At 32.1% G+C, this 27495-nt stretch overlaps 3 protein-coding genes across 4 annotated transcripts; 1 reads left to right on the top strand and 2 right to left on the bottom strand.

Annotated features, from left to right (window-relative positions):
• Positions 1-14651: 14651 nt before the first annotated feature.
• Positions 14652-19158, top strand: LOC111304518 (putative disease resistance RPP13-like protein 1). Of its 2 annotated transcripts, XM_089750817.1 has the most exons (2): positions 14960-15090; positions 15318-19158. In XM_089750817.1, the coding sequence occupies exon 2, from the start codon at positions 15352-15354 to the stop codon at positions 19042-19044; it is 3693 nt and encodes a 1230-aa protein (XP_089606943.1). In that variant the 5' UTR covers positions 14960-15090; positions 15318-15351; the 3' UTR covers positions 19045-19158. The 2 variants fall into 2 exon arrangements, with proteins under 2 accessions (XP_022756852.1, XP_089606943.1); XM_022901117.2 differs by having other exon boundaries at positions 14652-19158.
• A 3759-nt stretch (positions 19159-22917) lies between these two features.
• On the bottom strand, positions 22918-24345 carry LOC149512733 (serine carboxypeptidase-like 40). The gene is made up of 4 exons (XM_089750088.1): positions 24196-24345; positions 23669-23880; positions 23261-23366; positions 22918-23076 (listed from the first exon to the last, which is right to left on the bottom strand). Exons 2-4 carry the CDS (start codon positions 23875-23877, stop codon positions 22918-22920), a joined length of 474 nt encoding a protein of 157 aa, XP_089606214.1. The 5' UTR covers positions 23878-23880; positions 24196-24345.
• On the bottom strand, positions 24214-26642 carry LOC111304520 (serine carboxypeptidase-like 40). Its single transcript, XM_022901120.2, has 4 exons — positions 26061-26642; positions 25065-25172; positions 24690-24964; positions 24214-24456 (listed from the first exon to the last, which is right to left on the bottom strand). Exons 1-4 carry the CDS (start codon positions 26431-26433, stop codon positions 24349-24351), a joined length of 864 nt encoding a protein of 287 aa, XP_022756855.2. The 5' UTR covers positions 26434-26642; the 3' UTR covers positions 24214-24348.
• Between the last annotated feature and the right edge of the window lie 853 nt (positions 26643-27495).

A 27495-nucleotide genomic window follows, 5' to 3' on the forward strand; every position in this document is an offset into this window, starting at 1 on the left:
ATAATTCCCTAATATTTAGGAAAAATTATTTATTTTTTTATTATTTCCTCCAACATCTAGACATAAAAAACAAAAAATTTATTATTCTATTATTATTATTATTATTATTATTATTATTATTATTTTAGCATTTTAAATATTTTTTTCATTATTATTTTAGTTTTTTCATTTTTTTATTATTAAAAACAATCAAATATTTATTTTAACAAATTTTTAAAAAATTATCATGCATGAATATTAAAAATAAAACTCAAAATAACAAAAATAATAATATATAAAAAATTTTAAAATTCAATGAAAAATAAAAAAATACTTGAACCGGACCGATCAATAGTTTGATCAACTCCAGTTTGATCGACGGTTGGCTCAGCAATTCGACAATTCAGATTGGTTTGAATCGATTCACTGGCGGTTCATCTGGATTGGTTGAAGATTGGCTAAAGCGGATCATTGGGTCGATTTACGTCGATCTCAGGTCAAATCCGGGTCAACGCGCAGATCCTCTTTAACCTAAAATGACGTCGTTTTGGGCTTTAGCTTTCTATATAAAACCCATTTTTTTTGTAGCTCATTTTAACTTTTTTGCCAAAAAAAATGTTTCAGAGCTCCAGAGAGAGCTCCAAGGGCTCTGTCGGCATTTGATCGCCGGCGTTTATGCTACCGTGCCGATCGCCGTCTGGGTCACCGCTAGCAGTTGCTGCCGGTGGTCACCGATGGCTAAAAAACATAAAAAACTCTCAAACATTCACTTTAACGTGATATTTTCAAATTCGGTATCCGTTTTGCCAGAAACAAGCCCGATAGGTGTAAATCGGGGCTTGAAGCTTTCGGTCTCATTTTTATTATTATTTTTTTAAAAACCAAAACTGACAAATTCTTTTTACTTTTTGTAGGTGGCTTAGCACTGGGTTCTCTGCCGATTCGGTGAAGATTGTGTTTTTTGTTTGTTGTTTTTTTTATGAATTTTTTTTTGTGGTTGGTTGTAGGGGGAGGGGATTATTTTGGGATGTTGGGTGATGTCAGGGGAATATGTTTTGGGGCTAGAAGCGTTGTAAAAAGCTAGGATTTTTCTCTGTAAGAGAGAGCTGGAGTTTATGGGTGTGAGGACTTTGACAGGGGTCGATCTTTGGGTAGAACACAAAGGGGTCTCGTTAGGTGCGTAAAGGTAGGGACTTTGGGGGTTGGGGGGTATGCAAGAAACTTTAGGCAAATTGACCTGTGGGAGATATCTGTGATGGGGAAAAAACTGAAGTTTTAAGAGGTTGGGTAACTGGAAGGTGGGTGGAGTAGGTGGTGGTTAGTGAGGGTTCTGGCAGTGGTATGGTCAGGATAGTGTATGGTGCTGGTAGTAGGGTGGGTGGCTAGTGGTGCCATGCAAGGCACCACCACCACCCCAATCTTTTGTTTTTTCTATTTTTATTTTTTGTTGTTTTTGTTTTGTTTTTTTTTAATTATTATGTTTTTATAATAATATCAAAAATATTAATAAACAAAACTTGAAAACAAAGATTAATCTAGTAGACCCAAACAAAATTTGGTGTCTACAGCTACCCCTTTTTGCACATTACTGAGAATCAAGAATATAGCTAAGGCAAAGACATCAATTTTGTTTGGAAACAAATTATGAATTTTTCAAAAGTTTTTTTTTCGAACCACAAGTCAAGTAATAAAGAAAACGATCGGGACAACACTGTGAGTCGAAAAGTAAGAAGATGATTGGGACAACATTGTGAATCGAGAAGTAAAGAATCGATTAAGATAACACCGCGAGTCAAAAAGGAAAAAAATAATCAAGATAACACCGTAAGTCGAAAAGTAAATAATCGACGAAGACAACACCGTAAGTCGAGAAATCAAAAATCAATTGGGATAACATCATGAATCAAAATTATGCCCGGAGTTCTTAAAGATTATGCTTGGAGGTCTTAGAAATCATACCTAAAAGTCTTATAGAATCAACTGAGATAATACTGTAAGTCAAAAAATAAAGAATCGATTGGGGAGGTTTTACAGAATTAACTGGGACAACACCATAAGTTGAAAAATAAAAAATCAATCGGGATAATACCGTGAATTAAAATTATGTTCGGAGGTTTTAAAAATCATGCCCTGAGGTCTTACAGAATCGACTGGGATAACACCGCAAGTCAAAAAATAAAGAATCGATCGAGATAACACTGTGAATCGAAATTATGCCCAGAGGTCTTAAAGATTATGTCTAGAGGTCTTAAAGATTATACCCGGAGGTCTTAGAAATCATATCCAGAGGTCTTACAAAATCGACTAAGACGACACCGCAAGTCAAAAAATAAAGAATGAATTGGGATAACACCACGAATTGAAATTATGCTTGGAGGTCTTAAAAATCATGTCCGAAGGTCTTATAGAATTAACTGGGATAATACCGTAAGTTGAAATATAAAGAATCGATCGGGACAACATCGTAAATCAAAATTATGCTCGGAGGTCTTTAAAATCATGTCTGGAGGTCTTACAAAATCGACTGGAATAACACCGCAAGTCATAAAATAAAGAATTGATCGAGATAATATCGCGAATCAAAATTATGCTTGAAGGTCTTAAAGATTATGCTTAGAGGTTTTAAAGATTATGCTCGAAGGTCTTACAGAATCGACTGGGATAACACTGTAAGTCAAAAAATAAAGAATCGATCAGGATAATATCGCGAATTGAAATTATGCTCGAAGATCTTAAAAATTATGCTCGGAGGTCTTACAAATCATGCTTAAAGATTTTATAAAATTGACTAGGATAACACCACAAGTTAAAAAATAAAAAATCGATTGGGATAGCACCACGAATCAAAATTATGCCCGGAGGTCTTAAAAATCATGCCTAGAAGTCTTACAAAATCGACTGGAATAACACCACAAGTCAAAAAATAAAGAATCTATTGGGATAATATCATGAATCAAAATTATGCCTGGAGGTCTTAAAGATTATGCTCGAAAGTCTTACAAATCTCAAAATTTTTGAATAGTCCTCCTAATTAGAAGCAATGAAACTTTAAAAATTTAAAAATCTTTTGCCCAAAGGTCTTGAAAGTTATGCCCGAAGGCCTTCGAAATTTATAAATCTTTGAATATCCTCCCAATCGGAGGCAATGAAACTTTGAAATTTTAAAAATCTTTTTAAACATGATTTTTGCCTGATCAGAGATTTTTTAGACTCTAAAGGTCTTGTTTGAAGAAAGTTTCTCCTAAAACAGAGGCTTTAAAATCTTGATTAAAAACGGTTCCTTTTTAACAAATGCTTTGAAACTTTAAAAACTTGCCCATTTTTTTCATATTTTTTCCTTGTTTTTTTTATTTTTGATGCTTACAAAGTTGATAAATGGAATCACGATACCAATGTCTATCATCATTAAATGATGCTAATAGAAATGTCGATGTGAATACTAATGTTAACGTAAATGTAAGAATGTGAGTGCTTGATACAAATATATCTGACAATGATAATGTTCTTTTCATGTAAATGTCCCTACAAATACCTTTTCTTAGGATGCAGATACTATGATACAAATGCAAATTTTTCTTATGGTGCGAATACAAATGTCTTATATAAATACAAATGCAAATAAAGTAAATACGAATATCTTTCTTGTGATATAGATGCAAGTGATGCAAATGCAAATGTCCCTTTAATGATGCACAGGCATGTGATGCAACTACGAATATCTTTTTTTTTTTATTTTTTTCATTTGCAAGTCAAATGTCTTTCTCACGATGCAAGCAATGCAAATACAAAAACTCTTTTTGCCCCTCTTTTTTTTTCGAAAAATCTCTGTTCAAATTTTCAATGTTTCATTTTCACGAAAAAAATTGATCTTAGTATTATGTACAAAATGCTCAAATAATCTCTAAAATTTTCAAAAGTGATAAAAAAATTGCCCCACATAAAGTATCTTTGCAATTAAATGAAAATTTTTAAAACTCAAGACTTCTGAATCTCTTAGAAATTGACAATTATTATTTGGAATACTTGTGGATAGAGGGTAATTGACAATTCATTTCTTTCACTGATGGGCATATCTCATGGAAAGCTCGACGAAGGTTGCTAAGATTTTTCTTGAGCTTATGAAAGAGATAATTTTTTAAAATACTTTTTTTTATTGAAAACATAATACTTCAATGTGTGTCAAAACTAGCTATTATTTTTTGAACAAGATTTACGAAGAGGATAGGGCTAGTTTTCTCTTTTTTTTTTTTTAAATGTAAGGTCTTTAATGGGTATTGATCTTTCAAGAGGTTTTGCATCAAATTTTTTATTCTGGATAAAACCTTGAAACTCTAAAATTCTTTTGGAGCCTCAAGAATGATTTTAGCTCCAAACTATTCTTTTGAGGTTTTTACCTTATAGCTAAATTTTTCTATCAATGAAAAACTTGGTGATATCTTGTCAAATACCAACAAATATACAAAATTTCAAGGATATTGCTCTTCAATTTGAGTGCTCACATTTGATTAGACTATACTTTTTAAGGTGTGTACTGTAGGTCAGGGTTAGGGGTTCTAAAAAAATGGATAAATAGGCTCAAAATATATTATTCAGAGTGATTAGGCCAAGGATCTTGAGGAGTATTCTCTGACTTTCTTTCTTTGCTTTTTTTTTTTATTTTTTTGAAATATCTGGCATCGATTTCAGTAACTTATTCATTCTTTTTTTTTTGTGCTATGAATTCTCATTTTCAAGGTATACGTTTTTTTTTTCTTTTTTTTTTTAATTTTAACTGAAGTTTCAAATTCTTATCTCCAAGGTGCATTTTTTCTCAAAGACACTTAACTTCATCTTTTTTTTTTATTTATTTTCTTGAACTCTTGGGATTTCAATTGAAGCCTTAGTCACTTTTTACTCGAACTCTCATCTTCAAGGGGTGTGTTAGATTCTTTCAATATCAAACACTTTCATTGAAGTTGATCTTGAATATATCATTATTTTTTCCTCAATGTAAAGGATGATCTTTGGCTAGGGTTTAAAAAAATTAATTAATTAATAGGCTTAAATGGGTAGTAAGTGAATAATTTTTATATATGAGAAGGATAGAAAAAGATGAACATTCATTATTTTAAACATGATCACTTGGTTCGAAGAACAAATTATTAAAGAATAAGATAAAAGAGTTTTTTTTCATTTTACTTTTTTTGTTTTTTTTGCTTTATTTATTTATTTTTTTTATGCCTCATCTTGTTTTTCACTCAAGGTTCTAATGATGATCAAGTTGTATAGGATCGATCGCATAGTTCAAAAAGGCTCTTTGGGTTTAAATTTTTATTTTTTTTATAAAAGAAAGAAAAAAAGCATAAAGGTATGAAACAAATTGTCTTAGGTAAAAAGGGAGTCTATTTTTAATCAATGTGCCTTAAGACATGAAACAAGGGTTACTTAAGAGAAAAAGTTCAAGTATTTTTGTGTCTATGGTCATAGCAAAATTTTGACACACATTGAATTATCAATTAAAAATTTAAAAGAGTATCTAATTTTTTAAAAATTCAAAATGAATTTTTAAAATTAACATCTTTTGTTCTTTGCTTAAGAAAAGATTATTGGTCCTTTAAAGTATGAATTCAAACTCACATTCCCTGAGGGATTATGGTTGATGAGTCAAGTCACTTGAGTGATGAAAATATTCAAAAAGGTGTAAGGGTATTTGATGGGCTTTTTCCTAATAGTAATCATAATTTCCTTCAATAATCCTTTCATCTTTATTGCAAAGAAAACTTTTCTTCTTTCTTTTTTTTATTTTTTTATTTTTTTATTTTATCCTGAAAATTACTTATGTGGGACTTTTTATTCAAGCAAATGCATAAAAAGAAATTGTCATAAAAGGTCCAAAGCATTCAATTCTTTCAAAGAAGTTAGATAACTCCTAAGTACACCATGCACATGTCATACATAAACAGTGAAGATTCAAAAAAAATCTTATCTTTATTTTTTTAAACTCGAAACTTCCTTTTTCATCTCAATTCCTCATATTTGGCAATTGAATGGAGTCAACTTCTATTTTTCTATCACCTTTGGCATCAAAATACCACTATTGATTAAATTTTAAACCTTTTCTTTCAGCTATCTGTATTTTTCAGTTGAATGATCGATTGCTCTCATATGATAATCACACTTACCATTAGGATCATAATCTTTTGCCAATGGATTTGGTGTTATTTTTAGAGGCATATTCTGACCTTTCATTAGTAAAGGTAAAAGGTGAAAAATAGGGATGGATAATTTTTCTTGATCATTCTTTAGCCTTTTTCGATTCTTTGTTGGTCAGATGGTGAGTTCAAATGTGAGAACAAGATTATGAATGACCATTTAAGAATGAAATTTACTGAAAAGCCTAAATGTTGGCTTGGTTGGCAAGGATATGGGTTATGAGAGATATTGCTTGTGATAAGGTGATTAGGTTGACGAAAAGGATATGGATTATACCGGATGAAGTTATCGGGTAAATGCCATTCCATTGTGATTGCTTGCACTTTCTCTTCATTATTTTTTGATGTACTACCATTTTTAACATTTATTGCATCTTTCAACTTAATCTTGCCATTCTTGACTGCATTCTCTATAATTTTGTCAGAAATCATCATGTCAGAAAAATTTTTAGAGACATTCTCGATCATTCTTTCATGATAGAGAGTGTCCAAAGAATTGACACATAAAATAACAATTTCTTTCTCTGACAAGGTTGGTTGTATTTGGGCTGCTATGTCTGTCCATTTATGTGCATATTCTTTAAAAGTTTTAGTTGACCTTTTTTTCATGTTTTGTAAGAATATCCTATCTGGTGACATATCTTTAACATGTTTATATTGTGCTATGAAGGCCCTAACTAAGTCATTCCAAAAGCAAATCTTATTTCGGTCTAACTGAGCATACCATCTTATTGCAGACCCAGTAAGACTATATTAAAAGTAATAGATTAACAACTTATCATCATAAATGTGACTTGTCATCTTTCGATAGAACATGATAATGTATGTTAAAGGGTATTTCGTTTCATCTTACTTCTCAAAATCTAAGGCTTTAAATTTTGATGGAATAACAAGATCAGGCACTAGGGTAAACTTATTAGCATTAACACTCTTATGCATATCATGGTCTTCAATTGCTTTAAGTTTCTCTTTCAACAAATCATATTTATCCTTATCATCGTATCTCTTAATGGATTTGACACCCTTTTTAATTTTTTTAATTCTTTAGGATCATTTACATTAGGTACAATAATGGAATCATAATAAGTAGGCTCGAGATTGACATTTTTTTGAACTGAAGGTAACTTGGTAGAAATGCCAGTATAAGGTTAATGAGTTGTTGGAGAGGCTTATGATATATGAGGGTTTTGAACATATGTGAACTCAGCTGGATATAATGGTATCTCAATAGTTGTCTCTTCCCTTGTCCTATGTGTTTCAACAATTTTTTTTTTTTTGTTAATTCTACTAACATCTACTTTAATTCTGCCAACTTTCGTCCATATTCTGTTGTATTCCTATAATTGTTTCCCTGATCTCTCCTTAGGTCTTTTATATTCTGTCCACCCGACTTACATATTTATTTTCATGATTCTAGTATCGACTCGTGTAGTATAAGTGCACAGACTTAATTGATCTTGTTTCCTAGGATAACTATCCTTGCACATTTTATTAATTATCAAAAGTTAGAAATGCATGACATGAATTTTATTATCAAAAATTTTTTGGCTTTGAAGGTTTAACAAAAGTATATTCACAATCATCATTTTTATCTTTAGCTAACATGAAAAACAATGAATTCAAACAAATGATGCATGATGTACAAGTCAAATTTTATTATTGTTAAGGACAAACTCAAATTCCCTCTTGCAGATATTTTTTTCACCTCAAAAATTTGGTGAAGACATACTCACAACCATCATTTTTTCATAGGCTTCTTTAAACATACAATTATAAAAAATGGACAAAGGCATCAATTCATAAAAAATTCAGGTCAAAAGAAGTGTCCATTCATTCTCAAAAGTATCAAGTTTACACATCATGAACCATGTAGGGCTAGGGCCAAAAAGTGTTAGACCTGTTCTCATTCCCTCTCATCTTGCCTAAAAAATCCAAAAATAGTTGACTATGATTGCTAGAGAGGATAACTTTTTTCTTTAAAAACTTTTACATTTTATTCATCATCATGGCCAACCTTACTGTTGCTTGCAACACTGCCTGCTATCTTGACATGGATCAATGAAAGATTCTTATGAATAACTGGCTTCATTTTAATGTTGAAACCTAGATATTCGACTTTCATCAGTCCTTGCACTCTATGTTTCAAAGCTGTGTAATTTTTTAGAGAATAGCCCATGACCCCAAAATAGTATTCACATTGAGCACTAGGGTCATACCATTTAAAGTAAAGTGGTTTGCGGGGTTCAATAGGGATAAGGGCAATGAGGTAGTTTTTTAGGAGTAATGGGTATAACTCTATGTAGGACATGGGTATTGGATCAATAAAAGTTTTTTCTTTGGTGTTGCTAGAGTCTTTTTATCCTATGGTTGGTTTGTGTTGCTAAAAAAATAGTGGTATAATTGGTCTTGAAGTAATTGAGAAACTTTGGGTTGAAGATTAGACTGAGAATATGGTGATAGGATAGCATGTTAAACAAGCAATTGTGAAATATAAAGTGATGGATTTAGGTGTGAAATTCTCGAATGTTGCATAAAATTTGAAGACCTAATCCTAAGTGCTTGGAAATGAGGTTGAAAATAGTCATAAAAAAGACTTGGGTGTCGGTCTGGACTCAGGATAGTTGGTGAAGGTTGTTTGAAGCCATGTGACTCATTCTTGAAAATCAAACTTTTGAGCTCAGTCATTTACGTGGCTAGTTTACCCATTCTTCTCTTGAGTTCACCCAAACTTTGGTCACTGTTCAAATCACCCAACGCCTTAGTATGCTCTGAAAAAGTGCTGAAACTAATAAGATCTTGACTTGATGAAAGTGACAACGATCTTTGAGGAATAACAAACTCAACTCCATTGCTACCTTTAACCATTTCTATAAATTGAGCCATCTATTGTTTTATCTCTCGAAGCTTGAGTCAAAATTTATCTCGATTCAACTCCAAAGTACTAATCATTGCTTCCAATTAATCTTCTATTTTTGTCACTCTAATTCTCACCAAGACAGATATTTTAATCCGAGACTTAGATGAAAAATTTTAGATTACTACCCTTACTAAATGAATGCCACAAAAATAATTTTTAACTTACATGACACAAAATATGTTTATGAACACATGAATATAATGACTGAAGAATGTCATGAAATGCATATATGCTTATGACAATGAATTTTTATACATACAAGGACCTAAATGAAAATTTTCGTTAACCATGAACATATATGCAAAGAATGTAATGTTATGTTATAGAGATGGTGAGATATGAAATGCAATATATACTTCATATAACCTTACTATTCATGAATCATATGCATGAAATGCAATGACATACTTATATGAATGATGAGATGTATACTTGTGACTAATGCAACATACTTGTATAGAATGCATGAACTATCAAGTGCACACTATATTTTTACATGGAATGCAATGCTTGTGTTATGCCAACATAGTGAAACTGATACTACCTTTAAATATGTAATGAAACGAAATGTGTGCACTACCCATTAAGATGCATATGGAAGGCATGTATCATTTATCAACATATGCATAACATGGGATGCATGTACTAAACATTGACGTGGATAAGATGCAATGCATGTATTATCTTATTATCATGAGAATGAGATATGGGTACATCAAAGATCAAATGAAAGTGAAAAAGATGAAACAATATTCAAAAAAAGAAAAAGAAAAATTTTTTTCACACAAAATAACTAGGACTTGAAGATTAATCTTTATTCGGTCAATAAACAAAGAATCTAAGAAAACCTTTAATCTTTGAAAATGTTTTTTTTGCCTTTTTTTTTTTTTACTTTTTGCTTGTTGGATAATGTTAAAAAATCATTTTATTCTAAAATATTTCATGAAAATGTAAATTTTGGATAACTACCAAAGGAATGAAATATATGTCAAAAAAAAAATCTTTAAGAAAACATTTTTCTCTTATTTTTACAAAAAGGCAATGCTCTATCGAAGGCTGATCCACTAAGGTTCTCTATATGCTAAGTGAGGATTTATTCATCTAAAGGTTCTTAAATTGTTCCTCACTGATGTCCACACTGAACTAGTAAAGCACCCCGATCCTCAACCATTACAGGCTATGAATGAAAAATGTTCAATTTGAGTGGAAGTGTTTCGCTAGCAAATGCGGAGGTTATCACCTCACGAAAGCGTAGCTACTTTATTTCCTCTTAAAAGGGATAGAACCCGGGTCTAAAGCTCATACATGCGAGTGAAAATGCAAAGTGTGTACAAAGTAATGTATTAGTCAAAATAACATAAATAAATCATAAACACAGAATCAAAATAAAGTAATAACTAACATGCAATTTATTTTATTTATTAACTTGTATGTATATATATTTTGAAAATTTAAAATAAAAGAAATTAAATTAAATATAAGATAAAATCAATTAAATCCAAGAACTATTAATAGCGCATAATTAAAATTTTAGCTTGACTCTCAAAAGTCCCTAATGGAGTCGCAAAGCTGTCGTAACGATTTTGGGACCACCAAATGTAAAAAAATTTAAAATAAAAAAAATAAAAAAAGAGTTGCCACCAATCTTTTTTAGGGTGTGATTAGTCACCCAAAAGTTTATCTTTTTAATAAAACTATAAAAACGGGTTTAAAGTTTATCAAAAAGATGAATTTCATTCTACGAAAATCAAATTGGATTTGGGAGTCGGTTACGTGTGAACAAGGATTAGCGCCCCCACAATACCATAAATTGGTACTATTTAATCATATGTTATTTTCAATATTGGATGAAATGGTTTTGATTTGATATTTAATAATATAAATTCCCCTTTATATTTTTTTAAATTGATTTTATCAAAATTCTTTATTTAGGAATATCGAAGAAATCTCTAAGTTAAAGAATTATTTTAAAATTCTTTAACATCTAGGCAAAACTTTAAAGATAATACTTTTGACTGATATTTATTATGATATCCCTTGAAAATAAAAATAACATTCTTTGAAAAAGATAATTATTGATAACTCTCTAACATCTAAACAAAGTATCAATAATTATTCCCCTCGGGATGTTATTTTTGTTTTATTTCACATTTTTTATGCAAAAATGCCAACGATGGTATTATTAGACAACTAATGATAAGTAAAAGGACAAACATGGGAATTGAGTGCAATCAATAATAAATAGATGCATTAATAGATGTTATGCGTAATGATGAAATGCAATTTTGAAATTGAATTCTTAAATATAATGAGACCTCCTTGACTCTCCATCATCTAGGCAGAGCTTAGGTGTGATTATTTATATTTAAGATCTCATTTTATTATTATACCTTTTTATTAATCAGTTATTAACCTTATTGTTAAAGTGAATTAAGGATTCATATGAAAAACTTAATGAAATAAAGTTTCTTAAATACTTCATCATCTAGGTAGCATTTGGTAACAAATCATTTCATGTGAGATTTTCACATATATCCTTAAAGTTTAGGAATAGATTCAGGGCATGGGTAGGTTTTTAAGGTTTGATGACTTTTTGATGATGATTCAAGAATGTGTATCAAATTTGAGATTTTCAGAATTTTAGATTTTAAGGTTTTGGATTTAAAGGTTTTGGATTTTGGATTTTAGGGTTCGAAGTTTTAGTTTTTGAGTTTTAAGGATTTGGGGTTTCAATTTCGAGGGTTTAAGGGTTTTACGGTTTGGATTTTAGGGTTAGGGTTTAGATTTTTTAATCTTTAAAAAACACGAACATCTCCAAAAATTCTCAACATCTAGGGAACATTCATAACAAGTTCGATTTTTATGATTTTTGAAAATTAATTAAACTTTTTCATATATTTTTTATGAAAACTTTTTGTTATTATTGTTAATTTTATTTTTATTATTATTATTATTATTATTATTATTATTATCATTTTATAATTTTTTTATATAATTTCATAACATCTAGGCAAAATTGTATTTTTTTTATTATTCCCTCCAACATCTAGACAGGGAAAACAAAAAATTTATTATTCTATTATTGTTGTTATTTTTTAGATTATTATTATTGTTATTTTACCATTTTTAATATATTTTTAATTATTGTCTTAGTTGTTTTCATTTTATTTTTATTAAAAACAATCAAATATTTATTTTAACAAATTTTAAAAAAATTATCATGCATGAATATTAAAAATAAAACTTAAAATAACAAAAATAATAATACATAAAAAATTCAAAAAAAATAAAAAAGTAAAAAAAAATACTTGAACCAGATCGGTTAACGATCCGATCAACTCTGGTTTGATCGACGGTTGGTTCAGCGGTTCGATGGTTCAGATTAGTTTAAACCGGTTCACTGACAGTTCGTTTGGACTGGTTAAAAATTGACTGAAGTGGGTTACTGGGTCGGTTTACGTGGATCTCGATCAGATCTGGATCCATACACGGATCCTTCTTAGCCTAAAACGACATTGTTTTGGACTTTAGCTTTCTATATAAAACTTCCTTTTTTTTTATAGCTCATTTTAACCTTTCTGCCCAAAAAAAAAAGTTTCAGAGCTCCAAAAAGAGCTCTAGGGGCTCTGTCGGCATTTGGTCACTGACATTCGTGCTGTCATGCTGACCTCCGCCTAGGTCACCGTCGACGGTAGTTGCCAATGGTCATCGGTGGCTGGAAAACACAAAAAACTCTCAAACGTTCACCTCAACGTGATTTTTCAGATCCGATGTCTATTTTGCCAGAAACAGCTCCTATCAGCGTAGATCGGAGCTTAAAGCTTTCAGTCTCTTCTTTTTTAAAAAAAAAAACCAAAACTGATGAATTTTTTTTTATTTTTTGCAGGTGGCTTGGCATTGGTTTCTTCACCAATTCAGTAAGGACTGTGTTTTTTATGGATTTTTTTCGTGGTTAGTTGTAGGGGAGAGGGGATTATTTTGGGATGTTGGGTGATGTTAGGGGAATATGTTTTGGGGCTAGAAGCACTGTGGGAAGCTGAGATTTTTCTAAGTAATGGAGAGTTGGGGTTTCTGGGTGTGAAGGCTTTGATAGGGGTCGATCCTTAGGTAGAACACAGAGAGGTCTTGTGGGGTGTGTAGAGACTAAGACTTTGAGGGTTGGGTGATATGCAAGGAACTTTGGGCAAACTGATCAGTGGAAGAGATCTGTGATGGGGAAAAAGTTGAGGTTTTAAGGGCCTGGGTAACTGGGAGGTGGGTGGAGTAAGTGGTGGTTAGTGAGAGTTCTGGCAGTGCAGGGTATGGTGCTGGTAGTAGGGTGGGTGGCCAATGGTGTCATGCAAGGCATCACTGCCACCCCGGTTTTCTGTTTTTTCTATTTCTATTTTTTGTTGTTTTTGTTTTGTTTTTTGTTTAATTATTATATTTTTATAATAATATCAAAAAGTTAATAAACAAAACTTGAAAATAAAGATTAATCTAGTAGACTCAGATAAAATTCGGTATTTATAATATTTATTCAAGTTTTAGTTATTTATTTATTTTAGTCAATAAATTTATTTGGTTGTTTATTTTTTATTAAAAAATAATTAAATAATCCTAAGTCCAAAAATTTAAATAATTTATTATTTTCATAAATGTTAAATATATTAGAAGTTTATTATATACAAACTTTAATCTCACTATTATTTGTTATAAAATAATTATAATAAATTTTAAGTATTTATTAATTTCATAAATATAAAAAATATACTATAAATTTTATTATATATAAATTTTTATTGAATATTTTTAATAATTATTTTCTTTTTACATTATATTTCATCTTATCATTATATATGTATTTGCATCAAAATATATTTTTTATTATTAATTTTAATCTTATTATTATAATAATTAATTTTATTTTTTTATTATTTTCAACCTCGTAATACTAATCTCACCACCATGATCCTAAATGTTTGTGCCAAGTTTCTAGTTTTGAAGTATTTCTGAAAGGATAAAAAAGAAAGATGAAGAGAGGTAAAGAAATGGAATATTTTTTGTGTTTGCATTTTGATGTATAGATAAAAAAAAAAATGAGGTTAGAAAATGAGTAATGAAAAGAAAATGAAGTGATGTGTGTTACTTTTATGATGTCTAAATTTCATATTTATAGTTAGTGATAGAAAACCATTAAAAAGACAACAAGAATACTGTTTAAATGATATAGCATTGAAAATATCATAGTAACAAATAGCTTACACAAACATTAAAATTATCTCTAATTATTTATTAAAGACTTTTAACATAAAAAAAAATTATTATACCCTTTAAATTACTAAATAACCATCTTTATCTCTAAATGATCCAACACTAAATTTTCGATTAAATTTCATGGACTTTCGGTATGATGTAATTAAATTTATTGTATTTTCAATTGAATTTAAAAATTAATTTTAATAAAATCAAATTAACATAAATTTTTTATTAAATTTTTTTAATTATAATTATAGTAATTTTTTTAATTATAATTATAATAATTTTTACGATTATTTTCAATCTGTAATCAATTTTATTATCCTTCTAAATGAAGCTTGAGATTCCAAAGGGTCTTTACTCTTTCGCAGGGTTGAGTTTCTGGACACCGAAAGCCTCTTTCATTATCAATTTGAGTTCTTTTACTTTAGAATGGAGGTTATTGTATCCACTGTTGCTGATGCTGTGCTCTCTGCTTTCTTCCGCTCCGTATTTGAAACGCTGTCGTCCCCTGACTTTCTTAAATTCACACGGGATGAACAAGTTGTAGCCGAAATGAAAAAATGGGAGAAATTGTTGCTTAAAATAAATGCCTTGCTTGAGGATGCTGAAGAAAAGCAAACCACAAGTCGTGCTGTGAAACTCTGGCTCAGGGATTTACAAGACGTTGCTTTTGATGCTGAAGATGTTGTTGACGAACTTGCTACTGAAGCTTTGCGGCGCAAACTAATGGAGCAGACTCAGCCTTCAGTAAGCAGCAATAAGGTATGGAAGTTCATCCTTCCGTCTTGTTTCTGTGGTATCAATTCGAATTCAATTAAGTTCGATTCTAAGATAAAGTCCAAAATAGAAGAAATTACTGCAAGATTGGCTGACTTAGCTGCACAAAAGAGTTATTTGAATTTAGTAGAGATTCATAGAGGGAGATCTGAGAAAGTGCTTGAGAGGCTGCCCACCAGTTCACTTGTTGATAAGTCTCATGTTTATGGCAGGGAAAGGGATAAAGATGCTATTATTAACTTGTTGATGGATGGTGGTGAAATGGATGTGGTTCCAATTGTAGGTATGGGAGGTGTAGGTAAAACTACTCTTGCTCAGTTAGTATATGATGATGAGAGAATTGAGACTTCATTTGAATTGAGAGCTTGGATTTGTGTCTCCGAGGAATTTGATGTTCTTAGGGTGACAAAGACACTGCTTCATGCTGTTGCTTCTGATATTGGCAAGTTGGAGGATTTAAATTTACTTCAAATGCGGCTAAAGGAGAAGTTGTTGGGGAGAAAATTTTTGATCGTTTTAGATGACATGTGGAATGAGAACTATGAGCAGTGGGATGTTCTATGCAAACCCTTTGCAGCAGGCGCAGCTGGAAGTAAAATACTGATTACAACACGGAATGAAAGAGTTGCAGCAGTCGTGGCTAACCATGTGGGATACCATTTGAAGGAATTGTCAAATGATGATTGTCTTTCATTATTCACTTGGCATGCTCTTCGAGCTAACAATTTTGATGGATACCCAAATTTAAAAGTGGTTGGTGAGCAAATAGTGAAAAGGTGCAAAGGGTTGCCACTCGCAGTTAAGACCTTGGGAGGACTCCTTCGCACAAAAGTAAATCGGGATGAATGGGAGGAAATCTTGATGAGCAAGATATGGGATTTACCTGAAGAAAGAAGTGGCATAATTCCAGCTCTGAGGTTGAGCTACCATCTTCTTCCTTCCTATTTGAAACGATGCTTTGCTTATTGTGCCATATTTCCAAAGGACTACGAATTTGACAAGGATTTGTTGGTTCTACTGTGGATGGCAGAGGGTTTCTTACAACAGCCAAAAGGTAAGAGGCAAATGGAGGACATAGGTTTGGATTATTTTAATGAGTTATTCTCACGATCATTTTTCCAGCAGTCAAACAGCAACAAAACTCGATTTGTTATGCACGACCTCATAAATGATTTAGCTCAATCTGTTTCTGAAGAAATATGCTTTAGTTTTGAAGATAGGGATATGCTCAAGGGTGATAAGTTGTGCACTGTTGTTGAAAAGATTCGTCATTTATCTTTCCTTCGTAAACAATACGATGTTGGAAAAAGATTTGAAATACTCTGTCAGATGAAGAATTTAAGAACTTTGATTGCATTGCCAACTTGTATGCCACCTTGGGCAGCATGTTGCTATTTAAGTGGTGATGTATTACAGAATAAGCTGCCAAGGTTGAGATGCTTAAGAGTGCTATGTTTGATTGGTTATTGCATCAGTGAGTTACCAAATTCCATCGGTCAGTTGAAGCATTTACGCTACCTGAATTTGTCTCGCTGTAGAATTAAACAGTTACCTCAATCTGTGGGTTTTCTTTTCAACTTGCAAACGTTGATATTGCAAAGTTGCAAGGAACTTACTAAGTTGCCAGAAGTTATCAAAAATCTAGAGAACCTTCGTGTTCTCGATCTTACTGATACTGGTAATTTACAGGAGATGCCATTTCAGATTGGTAATTTGAAAAATCTTCAGACTTTGACCAAATTCATTGTGGGCGAGGGCATTGGGTCTGCTGTTAGTGAATTAAGGGGCTTGTTGCATCTGCGGGGGGAGCTTTCCATTTTGGGATTGGAAAATGTTTCAGATATTCAAGATGCTAGCAATGCTAATCTCAAGGACAAGCATGGCTTAACTGCATTGGATTTGCAATGGAGCCCTGATCGCCAAAATGAGGAAGCTGAAATGCATGTTCTTGACATGCTGCTACCTCATAAAAATCTGGAGAAGCTCAGTATTCTGTTCTATGGCGGTAAAAAATTTCCATCTTGGTTGGGTGATCCTTCATTGACTAACATAATGTGCTTAGAACTTTGTAAATGTAGAAAGAGCATAAGTCTTCCATCACTTGGGAGACTACCCTCACTAAAAATGTTGACCATAATAGGCATGGATAGTGTCCAAAAGGTGGATGTTGAGTTTTATGGACATGGTTTTCCTTCTGTTAAGCCTTTTCCTTCATTGGAAATTCTAAGGTTTAAGGATATGTTGGAATGGACATGCTGGTCTTCCCCTAGTCAAGCTAATGAAGACTCGGTGGAAGAATTTCCTTGTCTCCATGAACTTGTGGTAGAGGATTGTCCCAAGTTGAGTGGAAAGTTGCCTAGCCGTCTTCCTTCTCTTTTGAAACTTGTAATTAAGCATTGCCCAAAGTTAGAAGGTTCATCTATGAATTTCTCATCTCTTGATGAATTAAATATAGAATATTGCAATGTAGAGTTGCTGGGAAGCATTCTTGGCCTAACTCCTTTAACATCAGTCACACCCAGGAGTATGCTAAAGCTTCAGTGCCTCCAAAATGGGGTTGTACAGTTTCCAGGGGCACTTAGAGTTCTTGTCATTTCCAACTGCAATGGATTGACATCATTATGGCAGAAGGGTGCTATTCTATTGAATATTGCTTCTCTTGAGTGTCTGAAAATAAGGGGCTGTTCGCAGTTTGGGTCATTGGCTGAAAATGAGCAAGGTTTATCTAGAAGTCTTGAAGATTTGGGATCATGGAAGCCTCCTTGGGGGATGCATGCCTTCACATCTCTCGTGGATTTGCAAATTGAATCGTGTCCAAATCTTGTATTCTTTCCCAAGACAAGTTTTGTACCTATGCTGAAAAATCTTAAGCTCAAAGATTGCAGGGCTCTAAAGTCTCTGCCTAGTGTGATGATGATGCTTAATTGTCCTCTCGAAGAATTGGAGATTGAAGATTGCCCTGCTCTCACAAGCTTTCCAAGTGGCAGGATAACTACCACACTTAGACGGTTGAGAATTGGGTACTGTGAAGGTCTAACGTCTCTACCCGAGGGACTGATGCAGATTGATAAAAGCACAAGCAGCATATCTCATCTTGAGAACTTGGAGATCATTGGTTGCCCTTCTCTCATTTCATTTCCAGAAGGCAAATTACCCACCAGCCTTAAAATACTTAAGATTTGGAATTGCTCCCAATTGGAACCCCTTTCTGATAAGATGCTGCACAAAAATGCATCACTTGAGTTCATTTCTATCTCGAAATGTAAGACTATGACAAGCTTGCCCGAGTGCTTACAAAGTCTCACTCATCTGACAGAATTAAACTTAAGTGAGTGTCCTGCTCTGAAATACTTCCCAGAAACGGGCATGCATCTTCCCAACCTGAGAAAATTTGATATCTCCGATTGCATCAGTGTCAGGTCTCTACCTGAACAAATGCTGAGTCTCACTTCTCTTCAGTTTCTAACAATTTGTGACTGTCCTGGTCTTGTCTCTTTTCCTGAAGGTGGCTTGCCCCCTAACCTAGTGGTACTTGTGATCTGGGACTGTAAGAATCTTAAGCAGCCCATGTCAGAATGGAACCTTCTCACCCTATCCTCTCTCAGGGAATTGACCATTGTTGGTGCACCAGGTATAGTTTCCTTTCCAGATGAAAAGTGTCCACTTCCCACAACTCTAGTGTCTATATATATTGCTAGACTTCCAAATTTGCGATCTCTGTCCATGGGCCTCTATAATCTGACATTGCTTGAAGAGCTAGAAATTTCTGAGTGTTCTAAGCTTCAGTGCTTACCAATGGAAGGCTTACCTGCAAAACTTGGAAGACTTTGTATCAGGGACTGTCAGCTTCTAAAACAACAGTGCTTGAAGGGTAAAGGGGCATATTGGCCTGTCATGGCCCACATCCCTTATCTGGAAATAGAAATCACGGATGATTAATGGTTTGACTTTGGCAGGCTAGTTTGTATTTTTCTCTGAGAGAAGTGCAACTGCGGTATGTTAAATTCATGATAGAAAGCCCTTCTTGGCAGCATAATACGTATTTCTTTCACTTATGACGGACTTTCTCACTTTGCATGTAGGATCGTAGAGTAAATGTGTCATATCCCGAGATCGAAATATAATATGATCATATTATTTTGAAATAAAATTTCAAAGTAATATGAAGCATAATTCATAACCATTAAAAAATTTTCAATTAAAATAAGATTTTCAATAAGTAAAATAACTAAATAATAAGTCTCAAAAGATTTAAAGTCGAGTATTACATCTAAAAAAAATAACATGTTATAAAATTTTAATTTTTAAGTAGTTTTTTAATGCTTGATTTTTCTAATTTTTTTCAAGAGTAATCATACTTATCATTCATATTATCTGTAAAATAAAAAAAAATAAAAAATGAGCAAATCATAACTCAGTAAGTAAAGGTTTACATATTTTATCGAATCAAATATAATTTTCATAGTACTATATAGATCATTTTCAAAAACATTTATAAACTCATAATATCAAAAATAGTTCAAAAATCAGCATTTTATTAAGCATTTATAGATCATAAATCAATATCAAAATATGTCACCAAATCATGAATCAATTTATAAAAATCATTCATCACAAATTATCATTATCATTCATTTATCGTTAGTTACAGGCACTACTATAACCCGTAACATTGATCGTATCAACAATTTTATCCTCATGATCATTACTAACTATTATAATCTGTTAGCTAGAATCTTACGTTAACTACTATAACTCATTAGCAGGGTCGTATGATCATGTCTATGCTAACTACTATAACCCGTTAGAAGACCGTAGAACCAGTTCTGATGTCTATGATCCCACTTTCTAGGGACATAAAAATGTAGCTATTATAAAATCATTATTTAAACATAAATCATTTTTTCATTTCATTCATATGCATGATCTATCATTTATATAACAAAAATACAAAATAATCATATGTTCAATCCTATTTTCATACATCAAAAATAAAAAAATCAAACATTTATTCATTAAAAAACATACATATATACATAGATTCAAAAACAAGCAAAGTGTATGAGATTTACTTACCTTCTTCCAATTTCACCACTTAATTTATCTCCTCAAATAATTAATGACCTATTCAAGATAATTTCAACATAATAGTAATTAATCAACTTATTTGAGATAACTTATACTAAAATAATTAAGTTAAACAAGACATAACTCGAGTAATTAATTCTGGTAGCCTGTGCTACTTTCACGAAAATGATCATATATTAAAATATCCAATTCAGAATTAAAAATTTTTTAATGCGTTAGAAACTAAACTCAAAAAACTTTCTAATCATATATGGCTCATCTCATGTTTCCTTATGGATTAATTATAACAATTTTTGCAATCCATGTCATATGCTGCTGCCAGACAACATATATACTTCTTATAAAAATTATGTATTTATTCATAAGAAATTCCAAATTCAATTTCGCTTGTTTCATTGAAAAGTAGATTCAATAATCTTTCCAAGCATATATGGCTTAATTTATAAATCCTTGTATAAAAATTAAGAAGAATTTTGTAATTCTTCCTTACTGCTGTTACTAGGTAGCCTGCACATCCTTAGATAAAAATTAGATAACTCTTCATGAAAAACTTGAATTGGACTCTTGTTTATTTCATTAGAAAGTAAATTTAACATGCTTTCCAATGATATATAATAATCATAGCAATATTTAATCTTTTAATGCAGAATATAACCTTAATTCATCACTGCAAACATAGGGTTCATATCAGGATTCATACGAAACAAAATTTTTTTTTTATTCCCATCAAATTTTTGTTTCAGCAATAAAATCACATTACCAACTTTCTTAACACTTAATTTGACCCTAATTAAAGCCTAAATTATCTGTCCAAAGAGGAATAATAGAAATCCTAAAATTTTAGGGTTTCTCGATTACAATTTATACCTCAAGACTTAACAATAAATACTTTAAAATTGAAAAAAATTATTTATTCACATCTGACAGACAATTCTCCTTATAGATTTGTTCTTTCTCTTCACTTGGAATCCTTCAATTTATCTTTTCTATATAAAAACAGAAGAGAAATAAGTTTGTATTTTTCTTTTGATTAATCGTTGAAAATTGAATAAGTTAACCCTATTAATAAAAAAACTTGAATTATTTATCAATAGGCCTTTGGATTTCTCAATCTTTATTAAAGAGTCCTCCCATATATAAAAATACTTAAAATAGTCCTGTTTTTTTTTTACTGATATTACAAAATGAAATTTTTCAGCAATAACTGTAGTCAATTAATGTAAGTATGTTCTTTTACTTGTCAATTATGATATTTTATTTTTGCAATTTCACATTAAATTTTGATGGAAAAAAGACCCTCGGTAACAAATAAGCTTATTGTTGAAAGGTTCACAATTGATGTTTCTATCTCAATCAATTGTATTATGAATTTATTTTAGCTTATACTTAATTGGTTTTACAAATAACCATGTTGTTAATGTAAAGCTAAATGGAAAGATAGCCAGCCATCTACTTTCCTTGCGAAGCTTGCCAATCATCATTTTCCAAGGTTAAAAATGTTGGAAATAGTGATTCAAATCACATAAAAGATTTATTTGAAATTAATTAGATATTACTTTATGAATAAGAAGACGTGCAAGAGAAAAATTCTAAGAGTAAAAAGATTCTTGATAAGCAAGTTAGTATACTTATAAATAGATGAAGTTTCCATAAGATTGGGTATAAAATAAAGATATAAGAGAGTTATTAAGTTTTATTGGGTAAACACATCATAGGACTCCAAGAGATTGACATCTTTTGAATGGACTAGAGGAGAATGAGATGGTTTACATAGGTATGATGTATAGGCGCACATGAATATGTGTGTGTTTGGGTTGAGAATAATTTATAGGACTAGATTAAAATAAAAGACTTTATAGGTATTGATTGTGATTGTTGTTAATGTGATTTGCATGTTTGTAATTCTTTACAATTAGTGATTTTTTTTTATTGGTGGACGTAAGTTGATTAAACTGAAACACATTAAATTATTATCTTTTGTGTAATTAATTTATCATTTCGTTAGTTTAATTAGATTAGGGTTTTTTTTATCCTAACAAAAAGGTTCATTTGTGGCTTTCCCATCTCCTTCTGTATCAATCATTGAAGACTGCAAAAAAGAGATCTTTGGAAGCATTGTTGGCCTATGATCTCTGATAATATCCAGAACCAGTAGTATACGGGAGCTAATGTGTCTAAGGGAATGAATTGTACAGTTTCCAAAAATATTTAAAATTCTTGTTATTTACAAATGCATTGGATTGACATCCTTATGTGTACATTGGGATTTGTTTAACGTAGTAATCCGGAGAAACCTTGTGTCCTTGTTTCAGATGCATGGCTACACATCACATCTCTGAAGAAACTGCAATTTGAATCATGTCCAAAATTTGTGTTCTTTCCCTAGATTGGTTTCCTGCTCACACATATATATTCTATTTTAACTGCGGAGATCCCAACTCTAAAATCTCTTACGGCACTTAACTTACATTACAGTTGATGCAACCAATTTAATAAGTTCCATTTAATTAAATTAATTGTTCTGTAACCTAGTTATGCAATTTGATTGATTAAACCAAAAATTTTCATTGAATAATAATTTTTAGAATGACCATTTGTATTTTTTTTTCCGGTTTCCGTTACTTTGCAGACAAAATAGCATCCGTGATATAATAAACAACTTTCCAGATCGCTAATTAAAATTCTTGATGAAACAATGAAAGACCCTAAAATGTCAAGAGAAAATCAGGTATATTTTGAGGTATCTGGAAGAGGAGTGCCAGCAAGAAAGTGCTGGATCAGTGAAAGAGCCCTCTTTGGTTGAAAGCTTGGCACTTGGTGCCCTGCCCCTCTTACGGAAGCAAATGTTAAATCTCCCGTGTATACCTGAGTATAACCACCAACCTGCCATATAAATAGTACCAAAGGCGAATGTGTCAATCGATTTCCTGGACTTTGTAAAGAAATGAAAGGGATTAAGTTCACATTAACAGGAACTATAGTTGATTTATGGCAATCAGAAGATTGGAATTGAAAGATGGGAGACATTAGAGAGCAAGCATTGGAACGGAAGAGAAAGAAAATTTACCTCTCCATCAAGGTACCAAGGATGCCACTTTGTTTTAACTGGAAGTTTCATCTTATTAATGGAGTACTTGGTTGAAGTAACTGGTATCCTTCCATCTGTATCACCACTGCGTGATATGCAGCAAAGACGTGTAAGATTTACAAACAGCCTTCTATTGAATATCTTAAAGGGTTTAGCCGGTACGTCTATTGAGCAGTCGTATCGAGATCTGATACAACAATTTGAGACGGTGAAGAGTCAATTTCTGCTATATTGTCCAACCATTAGTCTAAGGCCACGAGGGTTAGTTAATACAATCTAGGAAAAGTTTTGGGCCTTTTGGTCTACTGTTCTGTTCCCATGATTTCATCAACTAAACAAGGCAATAATGATATGTATTAAAATCGATGGCAGCAATGCTTTTATTACCTAAAAATCCACACTCTGATTCCGTCAGCCATTAACTCCCGTAGAAGGGGAATGATTGTTGAAGGGCTATCTCCCCATTTTTTTATGATGTCGCTGCAGGCTTCCCAATAATGGTCCAGTTTTGTTACATTAGCGTGCATGGCCTCTTGAACATCAGCCCTGTTTAGATAAGCATATACGTAATAGTCGCTGCATGGATCAAAATTCATCACCTACACCAACCACAAGCCACAAAAGTTACTACCTGTTAGCTAGATTTAGCAAAGCTGGTAAAAAGCAAACACTACGCTAATCTCAGTAGAATTTCGAATGAAATTGTTTAAGAACTAATCCCGCAGGCATTCTGGACTGCCAGCCCAAAAGAGGTTACAGAAGAACTGGGCCAATCCCCAAGACATATTGCATCCCAAACTTGAAATGGCCTTAAAATTTGGACTTGGCCCATATTAACAATACTTGCGTGAAAGACTAACGTCGTGAGACTACAAAAAGAATGTTATCGTTGTGTGGGTGTTAAGTCAACTTACAGAAGGCTTCTTGGGCTGGATTGTGAGACTGGAATCGTTGCATAAGGGGGCATAGATATTGTAAATATCGATGTAGTAAACACCCCTGTCCGCGTCATCAGTGGCTCCATTGCACTCACCGGACTCTGAGCTGTTCTCGGATGCAAAATTACATTATTTGTGAATCCTGTACGCAATTTCATCTGAAATGAGAGCATGGCCCTCAAAGTAATCATATATTCCTTTGACATCAGTTTCATTATTGATCACAGCATTTCCAATCTGCAATCAAGTTTTATGTTGAACATAAGGCCAGAACAATAAAAGCGAAAAGAAAAGCTAACCCTCATAATAGTTTAATTTCTAAGCTTCAATCATTTCTTCATGTTGGAAAAAAAAAAAAAAGCAAAAATGACATCAAGTCTAGGTTCAATTATGTGCCACAGACTCTTAAGTCTTCAATTACTGATTGAAATAGAAAGAAAAAAGACAGGAAGACAGAGAGAGAACCATACTATAATTCCTTCGAGATTGATAAGGGTCTTGTTAGCCTTATTGTTGTGTTGGTGAATGGTATGTGCAAGTTGAGGGACATAATGCCCCGCATAGCCTTCACCAGATATATAAAAATCCCTGCTTTTGTATTCAGGAAACCTTTCCAACCAATTTAACAAGAACACATAATTATCAGCAGCTGTTTTACTATCACCACTCTCATCATAATCTGATGTTGTGTTGGAGTACGAAAATCCTACACCAGCAGGAGACTCCAGAAACAAAACATTTGCAGCTGGAAATATTTAAAATAAAAAAATCAACTTAAAAAAGGAGCTAAGCTTGAGCTAAGCTTGAAACAATGAAAAAACTGCATTGATTAACAGGTAGTGTACCATAGTTCCATGAGTATTTATTTTTGTATAGTGTTTTTCCATTGCTATGAACTCGAAAGGGTCCAAGCTCTTCCATTGCTCCATAGGCTAGAGATGAACAGCCTGGGCCTGATCAGTGATCACAACATTAAGCAAACTCATACTATCAAATTACAGTTTCACAGTGACAGTACAACAAAACCAGTTAGAGGTGCCCTAAGAATAAAGTCAAACTGAAACTATTTTATTATTTTATACTAATAAAATGCCAGAGTTCTGACTTCTGATAGCAATTTTCATTAGAAAGTGATTTAGAGTCAATGAACAAAAGAGAAACTAGAACAGTAAAACCCACAAATTTAATCATAGTAGAATTTGACATCACTCATTCAACCAACTTGGGGGTTCTAGAAAACAGAATGATTATAATAAAAAAAAATGGCTATAGTAATAATATATACACACACTAGACAATAAGCTTCTTAGGTAGTAGTATTTCTTTATTTTAAAAGACTGAATATTGGTACAACGTGCATGCTGAGAAATCCTCCACAGGAGTGAATTGTGGGATTTCAAACGCTGCCATCCCGGCAAAACTTGGTGGTTAACAGGGCAAGAAGATGAAGATACATTATGCATCTATTACATATTACAACTTGTAATTAAAATTTTACAATGATTATTGTTATAATTGGAACTATATTTCACATATCTAAAAATATTTGTAATGTCATGATTGATAGTGGCACCATATTAATAATTAGCTCCAGCATAAGAGTTGTGGCCTCATTATAGGAAAGACAGTGACAGAGAAATTGCCAAGTAACTACTTGAGCAATAATGGAGATATCAAAATGTTCCGATAAGATTCCTGAGATTTGTAGGATATCTCTATCATGACCACAAAAAAAAAAGAAGAAATTCGAGAAGGGATAAAGTTTTGAATCCATGAAGTTTGTTTTTTGGCACTTAACAAAGTAAAATTAGTACAATGGTGAAGGAGAATATTCAAAGTACCTCCATTAAGCCAAAGAAGAACAGGCAAAGACTTCTTAAAATGCTGAGCTTCGACGAAATAGTAATAAAGCGCACGACCTGCTGATTTATCAACTGTTACACAGCCACCATACTGTGAAAATTGGACATGAGGTTGTCCAGGCAACTTTTCAATTCTATCCTTCTCATTCATTCCCTCCTGTGGATGAACCCTGCTCTTGTTTATGTGGTGAATTGCCTTGAAAGGACTCTGATTAATGCCAGAACTTCCCTTCATTTTAGTCTTGTAAAGATGGCCAAGAGCTAGCGTTTGCTTCTTGCCATGATTTGGAGCTACCATACATGAAATTAAAATGAGGAAGACAGCAAGAAGGAGAAAAGAGTTTTTCTCCATTGTGTTTTCTCTTACTTTCTGTGGGAAAAAAACAATGACAGAAAGAGAAGGCTGTGGCTGATAGTTTTAGGTCCAAAAGCGGGCTGTTTTACTTCAAATTGTGAAGAATAATTGTTTTAAATGAATAAGATTTCAGCAAACAGCAAGGCAGCTAGCTAAGCTTGGTTTGAGTCAAATTTTCTTTTCCATTTTTTTCAACGAAACAATCTCGTTTAAATTAAGAATGACATGATTCTTAGGCAACGTCCAATCATGTTACGCCATGTGAGGGTAATTAAAGATATTTTGGTCATTCAATGAACATGGAAGAGTACTAAATCTTCACGATTAATTTGAATAGCGATTCCTACTAGAATAACCTATTGCTACAAGTACTTAATTCTAGTTAAAACCCTTGCTTGATAATACATAATTGAAAGTTTTTAATTTCATAATAGTTTGATTCCCATTATTTTTACCATCACTTTGAGGAGAAAACTGAAAACTCTATGTATATATCAACAGTTTGTCGATAAAGTAATGAATTTTTAATATCAATGATTAAGATTCAATTTATCATAATTTTAACTATATATACAGGCTTGGCTTTCAAGAGAACTTTGTAGTTTAGCTTAATATTTTCTATTAATTAATTTATCCAATAAAAAGAAATAGAATATTTAACGTAGAAAAAAAATATAAAAGAGACGAAACGTAAATCAAAGCCGACCATATATAAATTAGATGTTATATAGTACTATAATAATTTTGATATTGTCCTTGTATTCTCGTTCTATGAAATTATTGCTATTGAAATTTTATATCAAATCATAAATATGCAAAGGTAAAAATCATATGAAAATGCATTTAGATAATTGAAACAAAAACGTTTACCCAAAATTGAGATAGAAAGTGACCACAAAAATAAATGGAAAATTCTCTGAACTTTTTTTTCAAATTATAACCAGAAACTAAGAACTAAATTGACTTTGAGAAACTAAGATGATCAGTGTTTATCGTCTATACCTGAAAGGAGGGAGGAACCTTTTTTTTTTTTTTTTTACCGTAATAGGACCTGAATTA

This window comes from Durio zibethinus, chromosome 21, assembly GCF_047325235.1.
Source record: "Durio zibethinus cultivar Kanyao isolate XHJ-2024 chromosome 21, ASM4732523v1, whole genome shotgun sequence".
Taxonomy (NCBI): Eukaryota; Viridiplantae; Streptophyta; class Magnoliopsida; order Malvales; family Malvaceae; genus Durio; species Durio zibethinus.